General features: G+C 46.4%; 2 protein-coding genes across 2 annotated transcripts; both read left to right on the forward strand.

Annotated features, from left to right (window-relative positions):
* Positions 1-303: 303 nt before the first annotated feature.
* On the forward strand, positions 304-1234 carry LOC130378315 (zinc finger protein 239-like). Its single transcript, XM_056585111.1, has one exon. The coding sequence runs from the start codon at positions 340-342 to the stop codon at positions 1132-1134; it is 795 nt and encodes a 264-aa protein (XP_056441086.1). The 5' UTR covers positions 304-339; the 3' UTR covers positions 1135-1234.
* A 9048-nt stretch (positions 1235-10282) lies between these two features.
* On the forward strand, positions 10283-12089 carry LOC130378308 (uncharacterized). The gene is made up of 4 exons (XM_056585102.1): positions 10283-10497; positions 10596-10776; positions 10959-11207; positions 11911-12089. The coding sequence occupies exons 1-4, from the start codon at positions 10450-10452 to the stop codon at positions 12087-12089; spliced, it is 657 nt and encodes a 218-aa protein (XP_056441077.1). The 5' UTR covers positions 10283-10449.
* The last annotated feature ends 13722 nt before the right edge of the window (positions 12090-25811 follow it).

A 25811-nucleotide genomic window follows, 5' to 3' on the forward strand; every position in this document is an offset into this window, starting at 1 on the left:
TCTCTCATTTTAATTCAAAAGAGCTTGGACAATAAACATCTACATTAACAAAGCAGGTCAGAAATTATACAGGAAATAGTAAAGTTTTAACATAAATGTAAACATAATAAACAAAAGATGACAACATAATAGAAAAATATTCTTACTTGGAAAAATGTCTAAATATACAGTACCATGGAGGTTTCAAGAAAACTATACAAGTATACTAATTCAGGTATGCTTGATTAGGCTGATTAGGCTGTGCAGCCTTATCAAGCCCCAAAGCCTAAACCACCTGACTCTGGCCAGGTGAGGCTGCTTAAACCAGCCATCAGCAGCACTCTCAAAAATAAAATAAATATGACTCTCTTTCTCCTAGGAGGGAAATCCCAGCTGACACCAGCACAGGCTTTCCCCTGTCCCGAGTGTCCGTACTCCTACAAGTCTCAGATCTTCCTCCACAAACAAATGAAGAGGAGCCATGTCGACCTGTACGGCCGACTGCTGAGGACTGGAGAAATCAAGGTGGAGCCTAGTCTCCTCCCATACGTCGCAGCCTCCTATCAAGAACCGATCGGAGCCTCCCCGGGAACCGTCCAAAGCACGAGCGAGATTCCAGCAGAAGGAGCCGGACGCCACAGATGTGAGAAGTGCAGTAAAACCTTTAGTCGCCCTCGTAGTCTGAAGAGACACCAGCGCATCCACATGGGAGAGAAACCATACCACTGTAAACAGTGTGGGAAAACATTTAGACAATCTAGTGATCTGACGGTACACCAGCGCATCCACACAGGAGAGAAACCATACCACTGTAAACAGTGTGGGAAAACATTTAGTCAGTCTGGTGATCTGAAGAAACACCAGCGCATCCACACAGGAGAGAAACCATACCACTGTAAACAGTGTGGGAAAACATTTAGTCAATCTGGTCATCTGGAGAGACACCAGCGCATCCATACAGGAGAGAAACCATACCACTGTAAACAGTGTGGGAAAACATTTAGTCACTCTGGTGATCTGAAGAATCACCAGCGCATCCACACGGGAGAGAAACCATACCACTGTCAGAAGTGTGGGAAAACATTTAGTCGATCTGGTCATCTCAAGAGACACCAACAACTTCACAGAGGAGTCTCCACCCAAACAACCATGTGAAGAAACTAAATGGTTCCCAGACATCTGTTATTCAAATTGAATCAAACATGGTTCTTGCTGTTATATGTTAAAAGGGCACATGAACGGTTAATTGTTTATCTTATCAACTTTATGTATTTATTTATATTCATTTATAGTCTGTATGAGTGAAGGGTTTTACCCAAAAAATGTTTAGAAAAAAAAAAGTTTGAGAGAGATAATGTTATTATCTGAATTATTTAACTTCCATTTGTCATCAGTAAGGTATCTTATATCTGACGTCATTGTTATATTACTACATTTGTATGTATTTATTTATTTATCCTGTAGAAATTCAAATAAAATCGGATATGCAGTGCTGAGAAGACTGGTTTTGTCTGGATAGAATAGAAGCAGTCCAACATGTTGGTGAATTATATTTGATATGCTGTTATGCATAACGTAGGATGCAACGGATGAGCTGAGGTCCCGTTACTGACCACCAGAGGGAACCACAGCACCACAAAGATGTTCCCCTTCCCCGGATTCAGTGACATTTTGAATTAATTATTGATAATTATGCTTCAATCTTCCAATAATAATTACTATTCACCTTCCTTCAATGGAAGTGAGAAAAAAAGGATGTCTGATTTAAACCGTTGAAGAGGCCTGTGATTTGTTTGACTCACGTACACTCCGTTCAGGATCCACTCACACCCTCCAAACCCGACATACGAAGCTGTGCACCATGGGTGATCGGGCCTTTTCTGCTGCTGCCCCTAGACTATGGAACGCCCTCCCTGACCACCTGAGGGCTCCACAGACAACAGCTCTTTTTAAACGGAACCTCAAAACCCATCTCTTTAAAAGAGCATTTAGCTAAACTTTCTTTGAGGTTCCCCCTTTTTAATAGTTTTTTTGGTATTTTTTTCTCTGAAGCACTTTGAGATTCTTGAATATAAAGTGCATTATAAATAAAATGTATTATTATTATTATTATTATTTGGTAGGCTAATACAGTGAACAAATGATAGATATATCAACCAGTGGCGGTGGGTCAATAGAGGGCGCTAGGGCGCCGCCCCTCCGTGAAATAATCATTTCAATATATCTGCCAACTATTGATCAACTTTTATCAACACGAAATTAATCAACAAAAATACATAGCGTTTATCCTCGTTTAATTGTGTGATATACTTGTCACTGCCAGCACCCATTTAAATGCGTCTGAACGTCAATGATTTGGGCTAGGCTAGTTATTGGTAATTCGAAATAAAGCCCTCCTCCAAGTCAGGGGCGCCGGCCACGTTGAAGTCGATCTAAACTAGCTAACTTTGCTGTCTATCAAGTGTGACCGGCTGAATCTGCGTTGTGTTTCTTTTTTTTAATGAATGACGTGACCCACGATCTGTCCGGACTCGGGCACTCCGACGTCCATTTATTCGTTGCTGAATCTCTTCCCAAGGGTATCGGAACAAAAAGGGCGACTACATACAATATTATAACAAAAATTGTTGAAATAAAAGAAATAAAAGACATACCTGAATACACACATGTACAAATAGCTTCCTCTTAGCACTTGTGCCCTTACTCCAACTCCTCTACGAAACACACCGGGGGGGAAGGGGAACTAGCATGACTACACGAGGGTCAGGTGTATGCTAGGACATCGCAACAAAACACAAAGTTCCCCAAAACAATGAAATCTATCTAATAACTATGGATAGATATACACCCCAGACTTCCAATTAAACAATGTATAATCAAAATAACTAATATAAATAATGATAAACTATAAGATGGTCAAAGATTTGATCACAAAATAAATGTACACACCTCTTCCCAAGGGTATCGGAACAAAGGGAAGAGGGCAGGGAGCTGACCTGGAGCAGGAGATTCCGGTGCACCACCCTCTCATGCCCGACTCGATCCCTGATCTTATAGACGTGGAGAGAAGGCTTGGAGCCCACAACCGTGTGAACAACCGGCTCCCATTTGTCAGCAAGCTTACGCTTCCCTCTGCCACCCTTGTTTGCTACAAGAACCTGGTCACCGACGGAGAGAGGCAGACCCTTGACCTTTTGTTATACTGGTCAGACTGGTGTTTCTGCTCAATAGCAGAATTCTTATGAGCCAGGAGCATAGCAGAGTGGAGGTCGCTCGCCAGAGACTTCACATAGGCATCATAGTCACAGACTGTCTCGTCACGGAGGACATTCTTGAATAGGAGGTCAACCGGCAGCCGAGGGACCCTCCCAAACATCAAATAGAATGGCGCAAAGCCAGTTGTCTCATGTGCTGTGCAATTATAGACAAACGTCATCGTCTGGACCATTTGGGGCCACTTCTGTTTGGATCTGGGAGGGAGAGACCGTAGCATGTTGCCCAGAGTGCGGTTGAACCTCTCTGTGCCGCCGTTCCCCATGGGATGGTAGGGGGAGGCCCGAGACTTGTTGACACCAGCCAGCTCCAGAAGCTCAGCGATGAGCTCGCTCTCAAAGTTCGCACCCTGGTCAGAGTTGAGACGCTGAGGGAAGCCGTAGACACAGAAGAAGTTGTCCCAGAGCTTCTTCGCCACCTTCCTCGCCGTCTGGTCCTTGCAGGGGAAAGCATGTGCTAATTTGGTAAAATGGTCAGTGACCACTAGCACATCCACAGACTTGTTGTTACTATCCTCGGCTGACCAGAAGTCAATGCAAACAAGCTCTAGAGGGGCAGTGGTCTTAATGCTCTCCAGAGGGGCTCTTGCTGCGGGCTCCGGGGTTTTGCTGAGAACACATCTGTGGCAGTTACGGACATGATCGCGTACATCCTTCTCCATATCACACCAGAAGAATCTTTGACGGGCGAGAGAGAGAGAACGAGGCTGACCCTGGTGACCAGCCAGGTCATGAACACCAGACAATGCCTGTGACTTCAGGGACTCAGGCAGGATGTATTTGAACCTCTTGTGTTTTGTCAGTGGATCCCTGGTAACCCTGTAGAGGACTCCATGCAGTATAGTGAGCTTTTCCCACTGTTTCAGAACCCGAAGAGTACACTGGCTCTCATTGCAGCGTTCACGCCTGGAGGGTCTCTGCTTCCTATCTACATAGCAGAATACTCTCGAAACGACCGAATCCTGCTGCTGATGGTTTTGCAGGTCTGCCAGTGAGAGAGAGGAGAACAAATCCTGGCCAGGAAGGATCAACGAGCTCAAGCGGTCACTCATAGAAGCAGCCCTCTGCCTCGGTGCTGAGTCCCAGTCATCACAAGAGGAGAGGAGAGAGGAGACGTCATCCTCTGACATGGACACATCGACGGCCGCACAAGGAGCAACGCTCCCTAATGATTGAGGCTGACATGTCAGGCAGAATGAGTCCTGTACACATCCCTCCTCCACTTCACACACCTGTTCCAGCAGCCCGGAGTATGGCTCAGACAGAAGACGTTGGCTCAGAGGCTTCACAAAGGGGTCCCTGCTGAGGGCATCAGCCACCACATTCAGTCTCCCTGGAACATGTTTGATCTCTAAAGAGTATGGTGCAAGCTTAGAGACCCAGCGCTGCTCGCAGGCGTCTAGATTCGGCTTGGTCATGATGAACGTGAGAGGATTGTTATCAGTCCAGACAGTGAACTTGTGTCCTTTGAGCCAGTGGCTGAACTTGTCACACACAGACCACTTCAGAGCCAAGAATTATATTCGATGGGCAGGATAATTTGCTTGGCAGCGACTGAGGGACTTGCTGGCAAACGCTATGGGCCTGGCCTTCTCCTGGCCAGCAGGAACTTGCGAAAGGACTGCACCTAGGCCATCCAATGAAGCATCGGTGGAGAGGATGAATGGCCTATCGAAATCTGGATGAGCCAACACCACACAATTGAGGAGCACCCTCTTCAAATCATCAAACGCCTTCTCACAGACAGGGGTCCAGTCCTGTGGAGTGAGCACACGGAAGGTGCCAGCTCTCCTGGTACCACCAGTGCCACTCCCCTTGCGTTTCTGGCCCGCTGTCAGGGCAAAGAGGGGCTTTGCGATGGAGGAACACCCAGGGATGAAGTGTTGGTAGGACAAGACCATTCTGAGGAAAGATCTCACCCTCTTCTGTGATGGTGTGCAGCCATCAGCTTTCATCAGATCTTCCCTACTGAAACCAGAGATAACTCTGACTTTCTCCTGGTCAACTGAGACGCCACTGCTGTCCACCATATGGCCAAGAAATTTCACAGACCTCCTTAGAAAGTGACACTTCTTTTGAGCCAGCTTCAGATTGTTGGCCCTCAGCCGGGAGAAGACCTCCCCCAGATGACTCAGGGCCTCGCCTTCAGAGGGAGCAACTACTAACAGGTCATCCAGGTAACAAAGGAGGCTGGAGAAGTTCAGGTCCCCGAAGATGCTAAGCATCATCCGCATGAAGGACGCTGGACTGTTGCACAGGCCCTGGGGGAGCCTATTGTATTCATACAAGCCCAGAGGTGTCGTAAAGGCTGTGAATCTCCTGTCAGACTCATGGAGAGGGACGTTATAGAACCCTGATGTCAGATCCATGGTACTGAATAAGGCATTCCCCCCAAGGCGGCAAGGCAGTCAGCCTGATGGGGCAGTGGGTGGGCGTCCCTGACGGTCTTTGCATTGAGCAAGCGAAAGTCAGTGCAGATTCTCAGGTCCCCGTTCTTCTTCCACACCATGACTAGTGGAGAGGCGTACTCACTCAGAGACTTGCTGATGATACCTTTCATCTCCATCTCAGACAGTACTTCTCTCAGGTGGTGGTAATGAGCAGGAGGGACTCTACGGTAGGGCAGTCGGAAGGGGCGGTCGTCAGAAAGGTGGATACGGTTGACGAAGTCTTTTGCCTCCCCACAGTCTAGCTTCCCCTTGGAAAAGACATCCTGAAATTTTAACAACAGCTCAGCCAGCTCCTTCTTACAATCAGCAGACACAGCCACTAATGTCTATGTCTGCTAACCCATGATCCTTCAGCAGCTGCACAGGATCAAGCATGGATTTCGAAGGAGTAGGAGAACCAGAGACATCAGACTGTGTCTCGCACAGACCTTGAGTGATGGGCAGATCCTCAACAGCCAGACAGGGAGAGACGTCAGCCAGCTTGGCATTGCGGCGGAGCGTCACAGGGCTGTGTGTGGGGTTCAGGACCTTGACAGGAACCCAACGATCCCCCCACATGGGTGTCACGAGACGCCCCACCAGAATTTTCTTTGGGGTTGACCGCGCCGAGCTGGGCTCCACGACCACAGTGCTCCCTGGGGACACAGGACCGTTGCTCGGCAACTTCCCCCAGACCACATATTCTTGCTGAGGAAGGAGAGTGACAGCCTGCCTCAGCCTCACTGTGCCTATCTTACTTGGCAGCTCAGGGCCGACCACCGTGAAACGCAGCTCAGGAGCTGGAGGAACTGCTCACACTCTGGGTCACTGCTACTGGAGAAGATGAGCTCCCAGTACCTCTCAGTGGACTTCATCTCCTGTTTGATAGGTCTGATTACATTGCTCCCAAGGATGAACTCATCTCCATGTCCACGAACAACGAATGTCGGCACAATGAACTTAAATCCATAGACCTCAACATCCAGATCGTAGATACACTTTGGCCTTGTAGTGAGGCCACCACAACCGATCAGCACCACATTACCAGGCCCAGGATAAGAACAAGGGAGAACACCGGCAGCTCTCAGTTTGGATTCTGCCTCCTCATTAAGCGTGCATGACATGCTGCCTGAATCTAACATTCCTTTCAATATAGACATGGAGCATAAAACAACTCACTAGCTCTGTCCACTCTCTGCGACCCTACCATTATGACCGTCTTGTCTTCAGGAAGCTGGCTGCAACTATTTACATAGACAGATTTCAAATCTCGTTCTCCAATGAGGGTGACTCCATCACTGCCCACGCTATCCCTCTCTCTACGTTGGCTGGCTCTGAGAACTCTGCTGATTCTGTGAGCGGGCGTTCTGACGAGGACCCCTCTGACCAGTGGCAAGAGAAGCGGTACACATAGAGAGGACTCTGTCAAACATAGCGATCACCTGCTGAGGACCAAGCTCAACACCAGAGGGACTGGCAGTGACGGGAACAGGGACAGTAGCCGGGGCAGGATAGAGGGGGGACACAGGAGGGGACTGGGACGGGTTCATTATCATGTGGGCTGGCTGAGGCTGGCAATGGGCAGAGACAGGAGCGATAGAGACAGGATGAGGCAGTGATTGGTGTATCACTGAAGGGGCCTGATGTGGTTCACCATGCTGGGGATGATGAGAAGACACAGCCACAGGGCTCTGGCTGCACACTGACACATTCACTGCATGTTGGGCATGAGCTGCATTTCTTCTCAGATTCGTCATGTGATTATCCAGTGTCTCCTGAACCTCCGCTGCGGTCCATAGTTCAGGGGACTTCAACTTAAACAACATGGCGAGACCGGGGTCAGAGCAGTGGGTAATGAACATCATGACCACCTCAGTACTAGGGTCCTCAACGCCCTTTCCACGCCTACGGAGGCACTCATCAGCGACATCAACAGCCTTGTTAAGGCGGATCCAGTAATCCATCATGTCCTCACCAGCCCTCGGGGCAGTGCTGTAAAAGTCTTTCATAGGGAGGCTTGAGAACGTAAGCTCACTGAAATTGCGCTTTAGAATGTCAAATACAGCTGTTGGGAATTCACTAGAGTCCAACTCAGGGTGGCTGCGTAGAGATACCTTCACCACGTCTCTCGCTTTACCAGTCAGTCTTGCCATAATCAGATCAACCACTTCAGTGCGCGTATTGCACTTCATCCTACCCAGATAACACTTCATCATGTCCTCCCATTCATGAATGGAGAATGTATCCTTGTGGTCACCCCTGAAGAATGGTGGAGCTTTAGGGTCTGACTGCACAATCACCTTCAGCTGTGATGGATCAGTAATGCCAAGGGATTGGTGGCTCGGGGACTGGGGCAGAGTACTACTGGGCTGGTGCATGGTGTTGAGGCTGGCTATAATGCTATCGCCTATCTGTTTGGCCAAATCAGCTACAAGGCCACCCAATGACTATGGTAACAACCTGGGTAGGCTGAGGGGCTATGGGTGCCATGGGTGTAGAGCTGGCGGCGGGACCTACTGGTAAACTAAACTCTGAATGGTCAACAGAGTACTCTTGATTACCAGGGGCTACCGGCCTACCCCTCCCAAAACCAAATGGAGTGACCCTCTGGCCCCTCCCCAACCCAAAAGTGACGTTACGCCCAACAGGGCCCTGACCAGCCAAAATATCTGCACTGAAAGAATCCCAACTGGACATCTTAAAGAACGAGAAATTTGACCCTCTTAACAAAAAAAAATTGAACAGAAAATAATAGTCTTGGGGACTAAAACAACTGCACAAAACACTAAACAAAATAAAAAAATAAAAACCTCTACAATCACAAAGAACCTTCCCAGATACACACAGTAAGAGAGACTAAACACGAAAATACACTTCCAAAGAATAACCCCAATGTAAAAAAGAAGGCATAAAAAAAAAATATATATATATATATATAATCATTTATTTCTTACGCACCCAACTATAGCAAAATAGCGCAGTATTTACTTCCCCTTTAAGCACTCTTAACGACTACCTAGTACCTCATGCGCACTCAGCGCTTATAACAGCAGGGGGCGGGGCAGGGCAGACAGCGGCGAATACGGTGAGGAGACGATGGAGATAGGGCCGAGCGGCGGGCGCACCCCGGCGACCAGGCAAGCGATGATGGTCGGCGATCCGACGGGTCAAACGGCACCAAGTGTGACCGGCTGAATCTGCGTTGTGTTTCTTTTTTTTAAGGAATGACGTGACCCACGATCTGTCCGGACTCGGGCACTCCGACGTCCATTTATTCGATCTGAATACACACATGTACAAATAGCTTCCTCTTAGCACTTGTGCCCTTACTCCAACTCCTCTCTTCCCAAGGGTATCGGAACAAAGGGCGACTACATACAATATTATAACAACATTTTTTGAAATAAAAGACATACCTGAATACACACATGTACAAATAGCTTCCTCTTAGCACTTGTGCCCTTACTCCAACTCCTCTACGAAACACACAGGGGGGGAAGGGGAACTAGCATGACTACACGAGGGTCAGGTGCATGCTAGGACATCGCAACAAAACACAAAGTTCCCCAAAACACTGAAATCTATCTAATAACTATGGATAGATATATACCCCAGACTTCCAATTAAACAATGTATAATCAAAATAACTAATATAAATAATGATAAACTATAAGATGGTCAAAGATTTGATCACAAAATAAATGTACACACCTCTTCCCAAGGGTATCGGAACAAAGGGAAGAGGGCAGGGGGCGCGGGAAACTTATGGGGTTCTCTGGAATGTGGGCGGGAGTACAGAAGGAGGTGGAGCCAAAACAAAGAACAAAATCAAATAGAGCATAAGGCGGCATGGAAAGCTAAACTTCAGGTAATAGAAAGAAAAACAAAGGCAATTGTGTAATTATAATTTAAAAGATATAACAACCCTGTTACATGCATACAAATAATTAAACTAGCTGAAAACAGGGTGATGGTTTAAGGTACAGTCCAGATGAAAGCTCAATCAGTTTAACACAAAGCGTTTCCCTTTCTTTGTGGTTTGATATAGAGAAGATTCATCCACTGCAACACACGCAAGAGGCAAGAAATACATGGTGTACGAGAGCTGCATCATGGAGTTGTTTAATGCATGTCCAGTCTGCACGGGGGCATGTGAAGTTACAACCCAAAGGCTGGGGACATTCCTGTCTGTGAAGCAGCAGTGCCCCCATTGCACATCCGGAAGACGCTGGAATAGCCAGCCTATCCTTGGGAGCACGCCAGCTGGAAACCTGCACCTTTCTGCCGCTGTGTACCTGAGTGGTGCATCTTTCCTAAAAATCGAAAAGGTAAAAGATGTGCAACTGTAAATGTGTGACTGTGAATTGCTTCAATATAGATCTAATTATATGCATTATTTATCCCTCCACACCAAAAGGTCTTCAAGGCAATGAAGCTAGTTGTTTCGGTATGAAGCATTTCGCCGCCATGCCAAAAGTTTCATTGAACCAGCAGTTATTCACCAGTGGAAAGTCCTAAATGATTTGAATCTGCAGTGGTTAAGTCAGGAGGAAATAGTGATACTTGGTGGTGACATGAGAGCTGAATCTCCAGGTATTGATACCTAACTGAAATAGTGCATTTTATACAGGTGTTCAATATTGTTTGAAGTTAAAAGAAATGACCTAAATAAAGTCAGACATAATACCAAAGTATTGGAGGGTGATTACTACACTAATTTCCCTATTTGAACAAAAATAGGTCACTCTGCAAAGTATGGGAGTTACACAATGATGGATCTCCATACTAACACCATTGTGGACATTCAGTTGGTCCAGGTGAGTTGTCAAAATGGATATTGTAAAGGGGTTATTGGTTGTAATTTCAAAGTCTGACATGCATATTCTATCAATATATATTTTTTCTGTGTTAACAGAGCAACGAAGTTGGTGGTAGCACCCATATGGAGAAGGAGGGACTGAAGAGGAGTCTAGCCTTACTGGAGTCGCGTGGCGTCCACCTTGACTGCATTGTCACTGATCGTCATCCTCAAGTACAGAAGTTCCTCAGGGAGAGAAACATAACCCATTACTACGATGTCTGGCACTTTGCAAAAGGTATGTTTCTCCAGCCTTTTCCTTTCTTTGATTTGTTAGTGATATCCTTTTGGTGAGAAGGACCTGATGTTTTGAAGCTTGCGTAAAGCTCCCATTTGGTGGTCCTTCATTTTAAAATTGTGTTTCTGGAATCAGTTTATGAGTATCTTAACTAAGTGGAAAGTACTTTGCTCTCATTGTAGGTATTTCAAATAAGCTGTTGGCAATCAGTATGCAGAAAGACGGTGAGAAACTCAAGAAGTGGATGAAGAGCATCAACAACCACATATACTGGACTGCAGCAGGCTCAACCTCCGGGCCAGAGAGAATCGCAAAGTGGACCTCGATCCTGAACCACGTTCGAGATGTCAATGTACATGAAGATCCTCTTTACCCCAAGTGCGAGCATGCGATCCGCCAGACGAGTGACCGGAGTAAATGGCTTCAAGCAGGTATTTCACCAATATAAAGGCTAAATGTCAAAACTGTGAACAAACAACTACAGTTCTTTAGTGGCTTTCAGAAATTTACCAGAGGACATGGTTGTAGTATTCTTTACTGTATGGGTAATGGTTTTCTAATATCATATTTTCTTATTGTCTGCAGCAACTCCAACTTTCTCCAAGTTGGAGAAGTTGCTGACCAATAAAAGGACGCTTAGGGATGTTGCAAAACTGAGCCCCCACCACCAAACTTCATCTTTGGAGGCTTTCCATGCGGTTATTCTTCGTTTTGCCCCCAAAAATGTTGTTTTTCCCTTTATTGGAATGCTGTGCAGGTTAAAGAAAGTTTCTTTACAAAATACTTTTTGGAATTGTAGCCTAAAATATCTGTCAATATTAACATGTTTTGTCTTGTACTTCCAGACTCTACCTGGCTGCTATGCATTCAAATCACAATGTGGACCGACCACAGGCCGAAACAAAGGAAGGAGTAGCGATTTATAAAATCTCCTTTGCAATGGCTAGGAAGGGAGAGTGCAGAGCTAAACCAAAAAAAACTCAGCAGACCTTTGGTAAGGGTTCAAATCAATTCAAACGACACATATTTTGGATTTCTAAAATGTTTTTCTCTTGATGAAAAATCGAATAAATACAAAAACACAGTAACACAAGACCCAACCAATTTGTAAAGAAAACATGTTTTACGATACAGGTTACGTTGATGACATCATGGATGTCATTTTTGAGGAAGTCTTTCCCAACCCTACGCCATACAGAGAGGCCCTGTTGGAGATCCCTGTTCCAGAGCCCCTAACGGCACAGTATGAGAAGCCTGACAAGGTAGTGGTCATCAGCAGCCTCGTATCAAGGTTCAAACGGGGGGACGTTTAAAAACGACATAGTGGCCTTCCTCAGCAGGAAACTCAGAGCGGATACGCAGGACCACACAAGCTGGAATGACAACCCGGGTACTGCGTCCCAGGAGGCCCCAGCCTCAGCTTACAAAGGAACGATAGGAGAGATACCTGTAGCGACTGAACAATTGATTCAGAGATTAAGTCTTGCAGATTCATCATTGCTTTGTGCTATGAAAAATAAATATTACTATGGCTGGTTTGTTCTGCAACTATTTAAGTTGTTTTTTTTAGCTCGGATATAAATACATCTTGACAAAATTAGGCACAAGATTGAGAACAACTTCATTTATTTTATTAAATTCTGTAACAATGCACAACTTACTTGTGTATTCTTCTCAAATTTAGAGGACCATAGTCGGCTCTATATATTTGGCTGGCATTCTGAATAGAGTAAACATTTAGGCAGTCCGGCTCCAATCCAGGATGGTCAACCATACACGTTAGCTGCCTGGGCATATGCCCAGGGGCCCAAGGGCCAAGGGCCCCCCTGAGCCGCCCCACAAGTTACTAACAGTGGGGTCCAGGGCCCCACAAGTTACTAACAGTGGGGTCCAGGGCCCCACAAGTTACTAACAGTGGGGCCCAGGGCCCCACAAGTTACTAACAGTGGGGCCCAGGGCCCCACAAGTTACTAACAGTGGGGCCCAGGGCCCCACAAGTTACTAATGGCGCGTTTCCACTGCAGGGTGCGGAACGGATCGGATCGCAAAGGTGCGGGTCGGGTCGCGTTTCCACCGCCAAAAGTGGGCGTGACCCGGACTTTGCCGTACCCGTTCCGGACCCATTCTCGGGACTCCTCCGTTGCGGTACCCAAAACGAGACCAGACGCCTGAAAGGGTCCCGTGAAATTCTAGCTACACCCCCCCTCCGTTGATTGGTCGACAGAATCGTCACTTCCGGGTGACGCGGGGATAAAAACAAACAAACAGTAGCCTCGAGGTATTATTCTTTACAATTAACATGTCGCGTAAAAAGCTTGCTTGGGCGAAAAAGGAGGTGGAGACGTTCGTCTGCATTCTTGGGGAGGAAGACGTTGTTTACGATGTTTACGTAGCTGCCGCGGCGATCGACATCCGGCCTACCACCAAGGGTACTGTCGGCAGTGGAAACGCGACCTCGGAACTGAGCTGGGCTATACCGCCCCCTCCCTACCGCACCTTTGCGATCCGATCCGCTCCGCACCCTGCAGTGGAAACGCGGCATTACAGTGGGGCCCAGGGCACCACAAGTTACTAACAGTGGGGTCCAGGGCCCCACTGTTAGTAACTGAAGTAGACTGAGCCGCCCCACAAGTTACTAACAGTGGGGTCCAGGGCCCCACAAGTTACCAACAGTGGGGCCCTGGGCCCCACCTTTAGTAACTTTTAATGTTGCATTGTCGAGGCAATCAGTAGAGAAACACAAAAATTCAAGCGAAAACAGTAATAGTAGGCCTATTACTACTGAGTAAATAAATTAATAAAAGATCAACAGGGGGCACTATTTCAGTTTGTGAATTCGATACCGGTCACGAACAAGTCACTGTCATTTAAACATGGAGCAACGGCGAACTCTAAGTGGAGCGTTGAAGGTTGAAGCAATGAATTTATTCAGTTCAGATCATTTAACAAGCCTGGAGATGATGCAACCCCGAAAGGACTGCTACGAATTATACTCGATTGTGGACTGCAATCTATGTTTCCAAATGTGTATGTAGCGCTACGGCTTTTTCTGAATCTGCCCATCAGTAATTGCGAAGGGGAGCGGTCATTCTCTCTTCTGTCCAGGATAAAAAATGAACTGAGGACGAAAATGTCACAAAAACGCCTCAAGGCACTTTCTCTCATGGCAATTGAGAGCGACCTTACCAATGCACTGGACTTTGATGATATCGTGGAGGATTTCGCACGGAACAGAGCCCGGAAAAAAGGCATTTCATAGGTGAAATGCATTACTGTCAATTAATGTGAGGAACTGTTCGTATTGAGTTGCTTTAAGTCGTTTTTATTTGTGGTTGAAAGTGGTGCATTCGAAATTCGTTCAAATCGCCATAAATTGCATCAAATATATATATTTTTTATCCTGTTTTGGTTAAATAAAGATGCATTTATTTGTAATAATTATGTGAGGTTGCCCTTCCTGTGCTACAAATCCTGCTGAGTTGCAGGTATAGGCCAATGACTTATTATCGCCAATAAGTTTGTGTGCATTCTGGGTGCGTCTACGTTGGAAGGGGGGGGGGGGCCTGCGGAGTCCACGTGCCCAGGGGCCCGATATGTCATAATCCGTCTATGGTTAGCTGTAGTTCGACCTCCCGTAGTCTTCTAGTAACCTAATTAGAATTTGAAAGGGTAAGTTATATTTTTAAGCATAATCTGTCAAATGAGACAAAGTAGTTTCCAATTTAGTGGAGAGTGCTACCTGCGGTATCTCCATACAGCAAATATTCTCTGCTTCTGTGGGCATGGTCGCACATTTTCCACAACAGCACCTATCCAAAAAATAATGGTAGATGTAATAATGGCAGAGGTCTGACTATAGTGGCTCTGGTTATTGTCTATAGCTATACATATGACAGTGGACAAGCTGATGTTAGACGTAAATCTTCACGAGTAAATCATGGGTTATGTGTAACATGACTTCAATATAGGTTGAAATTCACCCATTAAATGAGCCAGTTACTTCTCTAAACTACAAAGATGACTGATATAGATGCAAATATAACGTTGTAACGATAGCAAATCAGCAACTTTAAAAACCAACAACGTAGGCTAGCGTTAGCACATGATAATAACTAACAGCATACATAAACAAACCAACTAAAGTACCGTATCCAGACACAATATTTTAAATTACCATTCAGAGACGTTCTGCTGTAGCCGCTGACTAGAAGTAATCTGAGTGCTGCTCAGAAAGAGGACGTGACTTTGGTGAAGTGTTTTGATGCGGCTCTTGCTCCAGAGAGCGCTAAAAATAAAGAAAGTGATTATTTTGTTGAAAATGATCTCTTGATGCGGAGATGGAAATCTCACGCTGAGTTTAATAATGACTTGACTAATGTCTTTCAAATTGTTGTGCCTACACCGTACCGACAGTCCGTTCTATCTCTGGCTCATGAACATCTCTGGTCTGGTCATCTAGGTATTACAAAAACCTATGACCGAGTGTTGCGACAGTTCTTCTGGCCAGGTTTGAAGCGAGATGTGTCGTTGTTTTGCCGTACATGCCATGTATGTCAGGTCACGGGGAAGCCTAATCAGGTTATAAAGCCTACGCCTCTTCACCCGGTCCCAGCTATAGGGGAACCGTTTGAGCATGTACTTGTGGATTGTGTTGGCCCTCTGCCAAAAACGAAATCCGGTAACCAGTTCCTGTTGACCATAATGTGTGTAGCTACCCGGTACCCTGAGGCGATCCCTCTTAGGAGCATAACGGCTCAGTCAGTAGTAAAGGCCCTGATCAAGTTCTTTTCTACTTTCGGGCTCCCTAAGATCGTGCAAACCGATCAAGGTACCAACTTCCTTTCGGGTATTTTTGAACAGGTTTTAACATCACTGTCTATATCACACAGAATCTCGAGTGCTTATCACCCGGAGTCACAGGGCGCGCTCGAGAGATGGCATCAGACGTTTAAGTCAGTGTTGCGGAAATATACCATGGAGAGTGGTAGGGAATGGGATGAAGGAGTCCCTTTGGCTTTATTTGCAGTTAGGGAAATAGTGCAAGAGTCACTAGGATTTAGTCCAGCAGAGCTGGTATTTGGTCACACAGTGAGAGGCCCTTTAAGAATGTTGAGAGACCAGCTAACTGGCGAGAGTTCGCCCACCCAGCGAAACGTTCTGACCTACGTGAGTCGCTTCAGAGAACGACTGCACGAGGCTTGCAGTATCGCTAGGGAAAGTCTCTCTGTTGCACAACAGGGTATGAAGCGACTTATGCGTTGGTCTTTGGTTATCACGAATTACAACCTGGTGATCCACCACAAAAAGGGCACCGAGAATGTATTTGCAGATGCTCTGTCTCGTGTGTAACTATTGTGGGTCAGTAGTTACTGGGGGCAATTTTGATTTTTGTTTTTTATACTATTAAAGTTGGGTTTACGGGATGGTTTGAGGTATCGTCAGCCATGGGCTGACTCTTTATGGGGGGGAGTGTTACGTACAGTGTTCTGTATGTCTTACATGTTATACATGGTATAGGCCTACATGTATTGTGTTCTGTTTTGTGTAGTATGTTTGTGTTGTTGTTCTGTCTCCTCCTCCTGTTTTCATTCTCCAAGTTCTCAGATGTGCGCACCTGGTCCCGATCACCAAATCACCACACCTGTTCCAGATCTCCCATCAACCATTCCCCTTTAAATAGTCCTGTGTTTGTTTGTCAGGGGGGAGTGCTTTGGTTTGAGCTGTGGCAGAGCTTTGGTTGAGCTCTGTTTGCTAGTGTTTGCTAGTGTTTGCTAGTGTTTGCTAGTGCTTGGTTTCTTTGTTGGTTTATTGTATTGTCTTTAGTTGTTACACGTTTGTTTAAACCTTACTACTTTAGTTGTTAGCAGCCTACTTTAGTTTTGTCTTTGTCTTTGTTAATTATTTTGTTGTGCGCACAGGGTCAATAAGGACAGGTAAGATACCCTGGGGTTTACATATTTCATACACGTAGGTTTACCCGTTGTTAATACCCTAGGTTAGAGTGAGCACCACCCACTGTACTTTCTGGGTGCAAAGCACCTGTCAATGGGGGGGTGGGTTTTGTTATGTTCTTTTCATTGGTGCCACTGACAGTCCTTGTTGATCCCTGTGTTGCCTTTTTTGTACATAAACACTTCATATTGAATTCACCTTTTGTCTTGGATTTTGTGTGACTGCACCCTCACTTGCCCAAACCTGTTGCCCTTATGTTGCGTCCTACTCCGAGCCACCAGGGGGGGCGTAACTCTGACCCCAAATCTCTGCTGGGGTCACCACGTATCCAAATCCACCAAGACGCACTTACGCTAGAGCGGACCTTCTGGAGCTTCAACTCGCTTGCCAGACAGTTGATTTATCACCCGAACAACTGGATTTCATACCAACAACTCTGATAAAGAAGACAATACGGAGGAAAAGAAGATCGAGAGGAGGAATTAGGAACAGGATAGGAGACGAGGAAGTAAACTCGTTGCCAGGGCGTCTAACTGGCGGCGCGTACAGTCGCAGCGGCCCCTCTTGAGATCTGTGAGATTGAGATTGAGATTGAATGTTTGAGTGTGAGACGTCCTACGAACGTAGTTTATGACAGGGAAACAATATTAAACATTAGGACATTGAGAGCGAGTAACATCACTGGCATTCGCTGGCATCTGGACATACTACGCAAACACAGAATACTAACGGACACTGTGACACCGTGCCCGCAACTGCCCGGAGGAGGAAGCAGCAGAGACGGGGTGGACGTAAACAAACTGAACAGCTTCTTTCAGCTCCTACCCTCGATGACAAAATGACAATAAATTTGATTTGATTTCGATTTGATTCCGTTTGTTACAATGTAAATTGTTGGTATTTAGAATACTGTTACATTGTTGAAATCAACGGATTACAATGTGTTGATTAGGATGCGTGCTCAGCCGCACGCATTATGGGAATTATTGTTTTGATTATCGGTAACTCCAAGACTACCAAAGGCTATGTCAACTTTTATGTTATCTGACATTTTATGCAATCTGACATTAAATGACCTACTGTTATTTATCATCTGTATAGTTATTTGTCATGTTGGAAAGTCCACAACTGCTGGAGTCAAGTTCCTTGTCTGTAAGAATGCTTGGTCAATAAACCTGATCTGATTTGTCCATCTATTGTCCAGTTGTCCACGAACCTCATCATCACTCGAATGACTCGATGAGGTAGCCTAGTAGGTGTCATGTCACAGCTTCTTGGCACATACTGCCCACCGTAGTTTTTGGACAAGCGAGCACTATTAGTTTGAATGCAATATACAATTGTACCACCAGATGGGAGTAATTTTTACACAGTGTCCCTTTAAGGAGGGACTTAAAAGATGTCACAGAATCAGCTAACCTTATTTTCTCAGGCAATGCATTCCAAAGCTTTGGGGCTATCACAGAAAAAGACGCGTCCCCTTTAGCAGCTAGCCGGGACTCAGGAATAGTGAGTAAAATATAAGACACCGCTCCTCAGTGCCGTGATCAGAGAGCGGAGCGATGAGCGTTACCTGGTGATCAGAGAGCGAGCACAGCGGCCAGTGAGCCAAGTTAGCAATCAGCGAGGGAACTATGGAGAAGAGAGGGGCGAGGAAGCATTAACGGTGACGATCAGCTCCGACAGGAGGAAGAGGCCACCGCCGATCCGGACTCCTCCTCCCCCTCGCCGCCCCCCCCCCCCCCCCCCCGCCCCGCCCCATCAGGTCTCCACCTCGTCGCAAAACAAAGAACGTCTGAGACAGGTGAGGGAGGAGAGGACACCAACACCAACACGGAGCGACTGAGACGTCTTTGTGTTTCCTGTCGTGGGTCTTCAGTGTCGGTTTGACCCGAAGAGTTCCTGATGCCGTGTGTTTGTGTCCTAGGTGGTGATCAGATGGATGGAGACAAATGAAGAGGCGAATGACCCGGACCAAGGCCAGACCCCCCCGGACCACGGCCAGACCACCCCGGACCAAGGCCAGACCGCCCCGGACCACGGCCAGACCCCCCCGGACCACGGCCAGACCGCCCCGGACCAAGGCCAGACCCCCCCGGACCAAGGCCAGACCACCCCGGACCGAGACGAGACCACCCCGGACCGAGGCCAGACCGCCCCGGACCGAGGCCAGACCGCCCCGGACCAAGGCCAGACCGCCCCGGACCAGGGCCAGACCGCCCCGGACCATGGCCAGACCGCCCCGGACCAAGGCCAGACCCCCCCGGACCAAGGCCAGACCACCCCGGACCGAGACGAGACCGCCCCGGACCGAGGCCAGACCGCCCCGGACCACGGCCAGACTGCCCCGCACCAAGGCCAGACCCCCGATGAACCTGGTGAGTTCGCAGCATTGTTGTTTTTACCTGTTTGTGTGTGTGTTTACCTGCTTGTGTGTGTGTGTGTGTGTGTGTGTGTGTGTGTGTGTGTGTGTGTGTGTGTGTGTGTGTGTGTGTGTGTGTGTGTGTGTGTGTGTGTGTGTGTGTGTGTGTGTGTTAGAGCCAAACATATATTTCGGCGGTCAGATATTATCGGTCGGCTCTAGTGTGTGTGTGCGCACACGTGTGTGTGTACAGTAGTGGTGAAACGGATCAGTGTGTCCACGGTTCGGTTCAGATAACCGTTTTGGGCCTCGGTTTCGGATACGGTTCGGATTAGGATCATGTCCGTGATAGTAAAAAGGCGGACTTTTTTTTGACGGAGGGGAGAAACACAAAAATGAATGAGACCCACAGGCTATTTGCAATGTGTTAATTGACTGCAATCAGACAACTTGCAAGGCTTTTTTGTGCAATAAATGTTCCCCTAAATGCATTTGAAAACATGGTGCACTGAGTGTAACATGTAAGGGATAACGGCCGACGAGGCTTAGAACTCTGGCGACGAGCGCAACGAAGTTTAAAGCCCAGTTTGTTTTGAACGCTGACAGGCTGAAGGGAGGGGCGGGAAAAGTCTCATTGGCTCGGGCAGCACTGGAGAGAATGCATTCCGCTGGGTCCTAAACACCCTTTTGTATCGGACGTAGGCTACAGTAGGCAAAATACGCTACATAAGGCAATGCCTTCATGAAACCGAAATCCGCGGATCTCCAGAATGCTCCGAACTGTGGTAAACGAACCGAACGGATTCGGATACAATTCGAATCCGCTGCAGGCCTAGTGTACAGTATTGTTTGCATTTATCTTTTGAGTTTAATGTGTCAGCATAATCACGAAACATTGACTGAGCAACTCACTGTCTCCCACAGCAGACAGGGCCCTCAGAAAGGACCTGTCCCAGGTCACGGGGAACACGAGGACCGGGTTGAGGGGACTCAGGGAGCTCTGGGCTGAGACCCTTACCATCGCCCTGCTGGATCAGGAGGAGGAGAAGCCTTTGGGCCGCCCTTCAGGCCTGAACCCCTTCCCTGGCCAGACCGCCCCGGACCGAGGCCAGACCGCCCCGGACCGAGTCCAGACCGCCCCGGACCGAGTCCAGACCGCCCCGGACCGAGGCCAGGCCGTCCCGGACCGAGGCCAGGCCGCCCCGGACCGAGGCCAGGCCGCCCCGGACCGAGGCCAGGCCGCCCCGGACCGAGGCCAGGCCGCCCCGGACCGAGGCCAGGCCGCCCCGGACCGAGGCCAGGCCGCCCCGGACCGAGGCCAGACCGACCCGGACCGAGGCCAGACCGCCCCGGACCGAGGCCAGACCGCCCCGGACCGAGGCCAGACCGCCCCGGACCGAGGCCAGACCGCCCCGGACCGAGGCCAGACCCCCGATGAACCTGGTGAGTTCGCTGCAGTTTTTTTTAATCTCTGTGTGTGTGTGTGTGTGTGTGTGTGTGTGTGTGTGTGTGTGTGTGTGTGTGTGTGTGTGTGTGTGTGTGTGTGTGTGTGTGTGTGTGTGTTAGAGCCCGACTAATATATCGGCGGTCCGATATTATCGGTCGATATTAGGCATTTTTCAAACTATCGGTATCGGCCGATTAATTAATTGTAAGAAAATAAAATATATATATTGTTTTTTAGTTATTGTGTTTTTGTTCAAAGGAGATTGATTTTCATATCTCAAGTTTGTATTTTTATACATTTTATTCATCAGAAATTTAATTAATTTTGATTTAGACTTTTCTGTTGTGACAATAAAAGAATAAAATAAAGTTTATTTTTAAACCGCATTACCTTATTATTTTAGTGAGGACTCATAAATGACTTCAAATAACCAATGTTAGGTAAATCTCTTTATGTTTTCTGGAATTTCTTTTTTTTATATATATCGGCCGATATATCGGAACATCGGATTTTTAAATCGCCAAATATTTGTATCGGTATCGGCCTTAAAAATCCTTTATCGGTCGGGCTCTAGTGTGTGTCTGTGTGTGTGTGTGCGTGCGCGTACGTGCGTGCTGTATTGTATGCATTTATCTTTTGAGTTTTATGTGTCTGCATAATCACGAAACATTGACTGAGCGACTCACTGTCTCCGACAGCAGACAGGGCCCTCAGAAAGGACCTGTCCCAGGTCACGGGGAACACGAGGACCCGGTTGAGGGGACTCAGGGAGCTCTGGGCTGAGACCCTTACCATCGCCCTGCTGGATCAGGAGGAGGAGAAGCCTCTGGGCCGCCCCTCAGGCCTGAACCCCGTCCCTGGCCAGACCGTCCCGGACCAAGACCAGACCACCCCGGACCAGGGCCAGACCGCCCCGGACCGAGTCCAGACCGCCCCGGACCAGGGCCAGACCGCCCCGGACCGAGTCCAGACCGCCCCGGACCAGGGCCAGACCTCCCCGGACCGAGGCCAGACCCCCGATGAACCAGGTGAGTTCGCTGCAGTTTTTTTAATATGTTTGTATTTGTGTTTGTACCTGCGTGTGTGTGTGTGTGTGTGTGTGTGTGTGTGTGTGTGTGTGTGTGTGTGTGTGTGTGTGTGTGTGTGTGTGTGTGTGTGTGTGTGTGTGTGTGTGTGTGTGTGTTAGAGCCCGACTAATATATCGGCGGTCCGATATTATCGGTCGATATTAGGCATTTTTTAAACTATCGGTATCGGCCGATTAATAAATATTAAAAAAATTAAAAATATATATATTGTTTTAAGTTATTGTGGTTTGTTCAAAGGACATTGATTTTCGTATCTTAAGTTTGTATTTTTATACATTTTATTTATGAGAAATTAAATGAATTTTGAGCTTGACTTTTCTGTTTTGAAAATAAAATAAGATTAATCAATATTAAAAAAAATAAAATATGTATATATTTTTGTAGTTATTGTGTTTTTGTTCAAAGGACATTGATTTTCATATCTTAAGTTTGTAATACATTTTAATGATGAGAAATTTAATACATTTTGATTTTGACTTTTCTATTGTGACGATAAAATAATAAAATAAAGTTTATTTTTAAACTGCATTACCTCATTATTTTAGTAAGGACTCATAAATAACTACAAATTACCAATGTTAGGGAAATCCGTTTATGTTTTGTTACGCGTTTCTGGAATTCCTTTTTTTAATAAATATCGGCCGATATATCGGCCGATATATATTTATACCTTTATTGGTCGGGCTCTAGTGTGTGTGTGTGTGTGCGCGCGTACGTGCGTGCTGTATTGTATGCATTTATCTTTTGAGTTTGATGTGTCAGCATAATCACGAAACATTGACTGAGCGACTCACTGTCTCCGACAGCAGACAGGGCCCTCAGAAAGGACCTGTCCCAGGTCACGGGGAACACGAGGACCCGGTTAAGGGGACTCAGGGAGCTCTGGGCTGAGACCCTTACCATCGCCCTGCTGAATCAGGAGGAGGAGACGCCTTTGGGCCGCCCTTCAGGCCTGAACCCCGTCCCTGGCCAGACCGCCCCGGACCACGGCCAGACCGCCCAGGACCGAGGCCGGAGCGCCCCGGACCGAGGCCAGACCGCCCCGGTCCACGGCCAGACCCCCGATGAACCTGGTGAGTTCGCTGCAGTTTTTTTAATCTGTTTGTGTACCTGGGTGCGTGTGTGTGTGTGTGTGTGTGTGTGTGTGTGTGTGTGTGTGTGTGTGTGTGTGTGTGTGTGTGTGTGTGTGTGTGTGTGTGTGTGTGTGTGTGTGTGTGTGTGTGTGTGTGTGTGTGTGTGTGTGTGTGTGTGTGTTAGAGCCCGACTAATATATCGGCGGTCCGATATTATCGGTCGATATTAGGCATTTTTTAAACTATCGGTATCGGCCGATTAATAAATATTAAAAAAATTAAAAATATATATATTGTTTTAAGTTATTGTGGTTTGTTCAAAGGACATTGATTTTCGTATCTTAAGTTTGTATTTTTATACATTTTATTTATGAGAAATTAAATGAATTTTGAGCTTGACTTTTCTGTTTTGAAAATAAAATAAGATTAATCAATATTAAAAAAAATAAAATATGTATATATTTTTGTAGTTATTGTGTTTTTGTTCAAAGGACATTGATTTTCATATCTTAAGTTTGTAATACATTTTAATGATGAGAAATTTAATACATTTTGATTTTGACTTTTCTATTGTGACGATAAAATAATAAAATAAAGTTTATTTTTAAACTGCATTACCTCATTATTTTAGTAAGGACTCATAAATAACTACAAATTACCAATGTTAGGGAAATCCGTTTATGTTTTGTTACGCGTTTCTGGAATTCCTTTTTTTAATAAATATCGGCCGATATATCGGCCGATATATATTTATACCTTTATTGGTCGGGCTCTAGTGTGTGTGTGTGTGTGCGCGCGTACGTGCGTGCTGTATTGTATGCATTTATCTTTTGAGTTTGATGTGTCAGCATAATCACGAAACATTGACTGAGCGACTCACTGTCTCCGACAGCAGACAGGGCCCTCAGAAAGGACCTGTCCCAGGTCACGGGGAACACGAGGACCCGGTTAAGGGGACTCAGGGAGCTCTGGGCTGAGACCCTTACCATCGCCCTGCTGAATCAGGAGGAGGAGACGCCTTTGGGCCGCCCTTCAGGCCTGAACCCCGTCCCTGGCCAGACCGCCCCGGACCACGGCCAGACCGCCCAGGACCGAGGCCGGAGCGCCCCGGACCGAGGCCAGACCGCCCCGGTCCACGGCCAGACCCCCGATGAACCTGGTGAGTTCGCTGCAGTTTTTTTAATCTGTTTGTGTACCTGGGTGCGTGTGTGTGTGTGTGTGTGTGTGTGTGTGTGTGTGTGTGTGTGTGTGTGTGTGTGTGTGTGTGTGTGTGTGTGTGTGTGTGTGTGTGTGTGTGTGTGTGTGTGTGTGTTAGAGCCCAACATATATTTCGGCGGTCAGATATTATCGGCTGATATTAGGCATTTTCCAAACTATCGGTATCGGCCGATTAATAAATATTAAAAAAATTAAAAATATATATATTGTTTTAAGTTATTGTGGTTTGTTCAAAGGACATTGATTTTCGTATCTTAAGTTTGTATTTTTATACATTTTATTTATGAGAAATTAAATGAATTTTGAGCTTGACTTTTCTGTTTTGAAAATAAAATAAGATTAATCAATATTAAAAAAAATAAAATATGTATATATTTTTGTAGTTATTGTGTTTTTGTTCAAAGGACATTGATTTTCATATCTTAAGTTTGTAATACATTTTAATGATGAGAAATTTAATACATTTTGATTTTGACTTTTCTATTGTGACGATAAAATAATAAAATAAAGTTTATTTTTAAACTGCATTACCTCATTATTTTAGTAAGGACTCATAAATAACTACAAATAACCAATGTTAGGGAAATCCGTTTATGTTTTGTTACGCGTTTCTGGAATTCCTTTTTTTAATAAATATCGGCCGATATATCGGCCGATATATATTTATACCTTTATTGGTCGGGCTCTAGTGTGTGTGTGTGTGTGTGTGCGCGCGTACGTGCGTGCTGTATTGTATGCATTTATCTTTTGAGTTTGATGTGTCAGCCTAATCACAAAACATTGACTGAGCAACTCACTGTCTCCGACAGCAGACAGGGCCAACAGAAAGGACCTGTCCCAGGTCACGGGGAACACGAGGACCCGGTTGAGGGGACTCAGGGAGCTCTGGGCTGAGACCCTTACCATCGCCCTGCCGGATCAGCAGGAGGAGACGCCTTTGGGCCGCCCTTCAGGCCTGAACCCCTTCCCTGGCCAGACCGCCCCGGACCGAGGCCAGACCGCCCCGGACCACGGCCAGACCGCCCCGGACCACGGCCAGACCGCCCAGGACCGAGGCCGGAGCGCCCCGGACCGAGGCCAGACCGCCCCGGACCGAGGCCAGACCGCCCCGGACCACGGCCAGACCCCCGATGAACCTGGTGAGTTCGCTGCAGTTTTTTTAATCTGTTTGTGTACCTGGGTGCGTGCGTGTGTGTGTGTGTGTGTGTTTGTGTGTGTGTGTGTGTGTGTGTGTGTGTGTGTGTGTGTGTGTTAGAGCCAGACTAATATATCGGCGGTCCGATATAACCGGTCGATATTAGGCATTTTCCAAATTATCGTATCGGCCGATTAATCAATATTAAAAAAATAAAATATATATATTGTTTTTAGTTATTGTGTTTTTGTTCAAAGGAGATTGATTTTCATATCTTAACTTTGTATTTAGATACATTTTATTTACCAGAAATGTAATGAATTTTGATTTTTCTGTTGTGACAATAAAACAATAAAATAAAGTTTATTTTTCAAACTGCATTACCTTATTATTTTAGTGAGGACTCATAAATGACTACAAATAACCAATGTTAGGGAAATCTGTTTATGTTTTGTTACGCGTTCCTGGGATTTCTTTTTTTAATATATATCGGCCGATATATCGGAATATCAGATTTTTAAATCACCAAATATTTGTATCCGAATCGGCCTTAAAAATCCTTTATCGGTCGGGCGTGTGTCTGCGTGTGTGTGTGTGTGTGTGTGTGTGCACACGCGCGTTTGCGTACGGTATGGTTTGCATTTATCTTTTGAGTTTTATGTGTCTGCATAATAACGAAACATTAAATGAGCGATTCACTGTCTCCGACAGCAGACAGGGCCTCAGAAAGGACCTGTCCCAGGTCACGGGGAACACGAGG

The sequence above is a fragment of the Gadus chalcogrammus genome, unplaced genomic scaffold (assembly GCF_026213295.1).
Source record: "Gadus chalcogrammus isolate NIFS_2021 unplaced genomic scaffold, NIFS_Gcha_1.0 GACHA071, whole genome shotgun sequence".
In the NCBI taxonomy this organism is placed as follows: Eukaryota; Metazoa; Chordata; class Actinopteri; order Gadiformes; family Gadidae; genus Gadus; species Gadus chalcogrammus.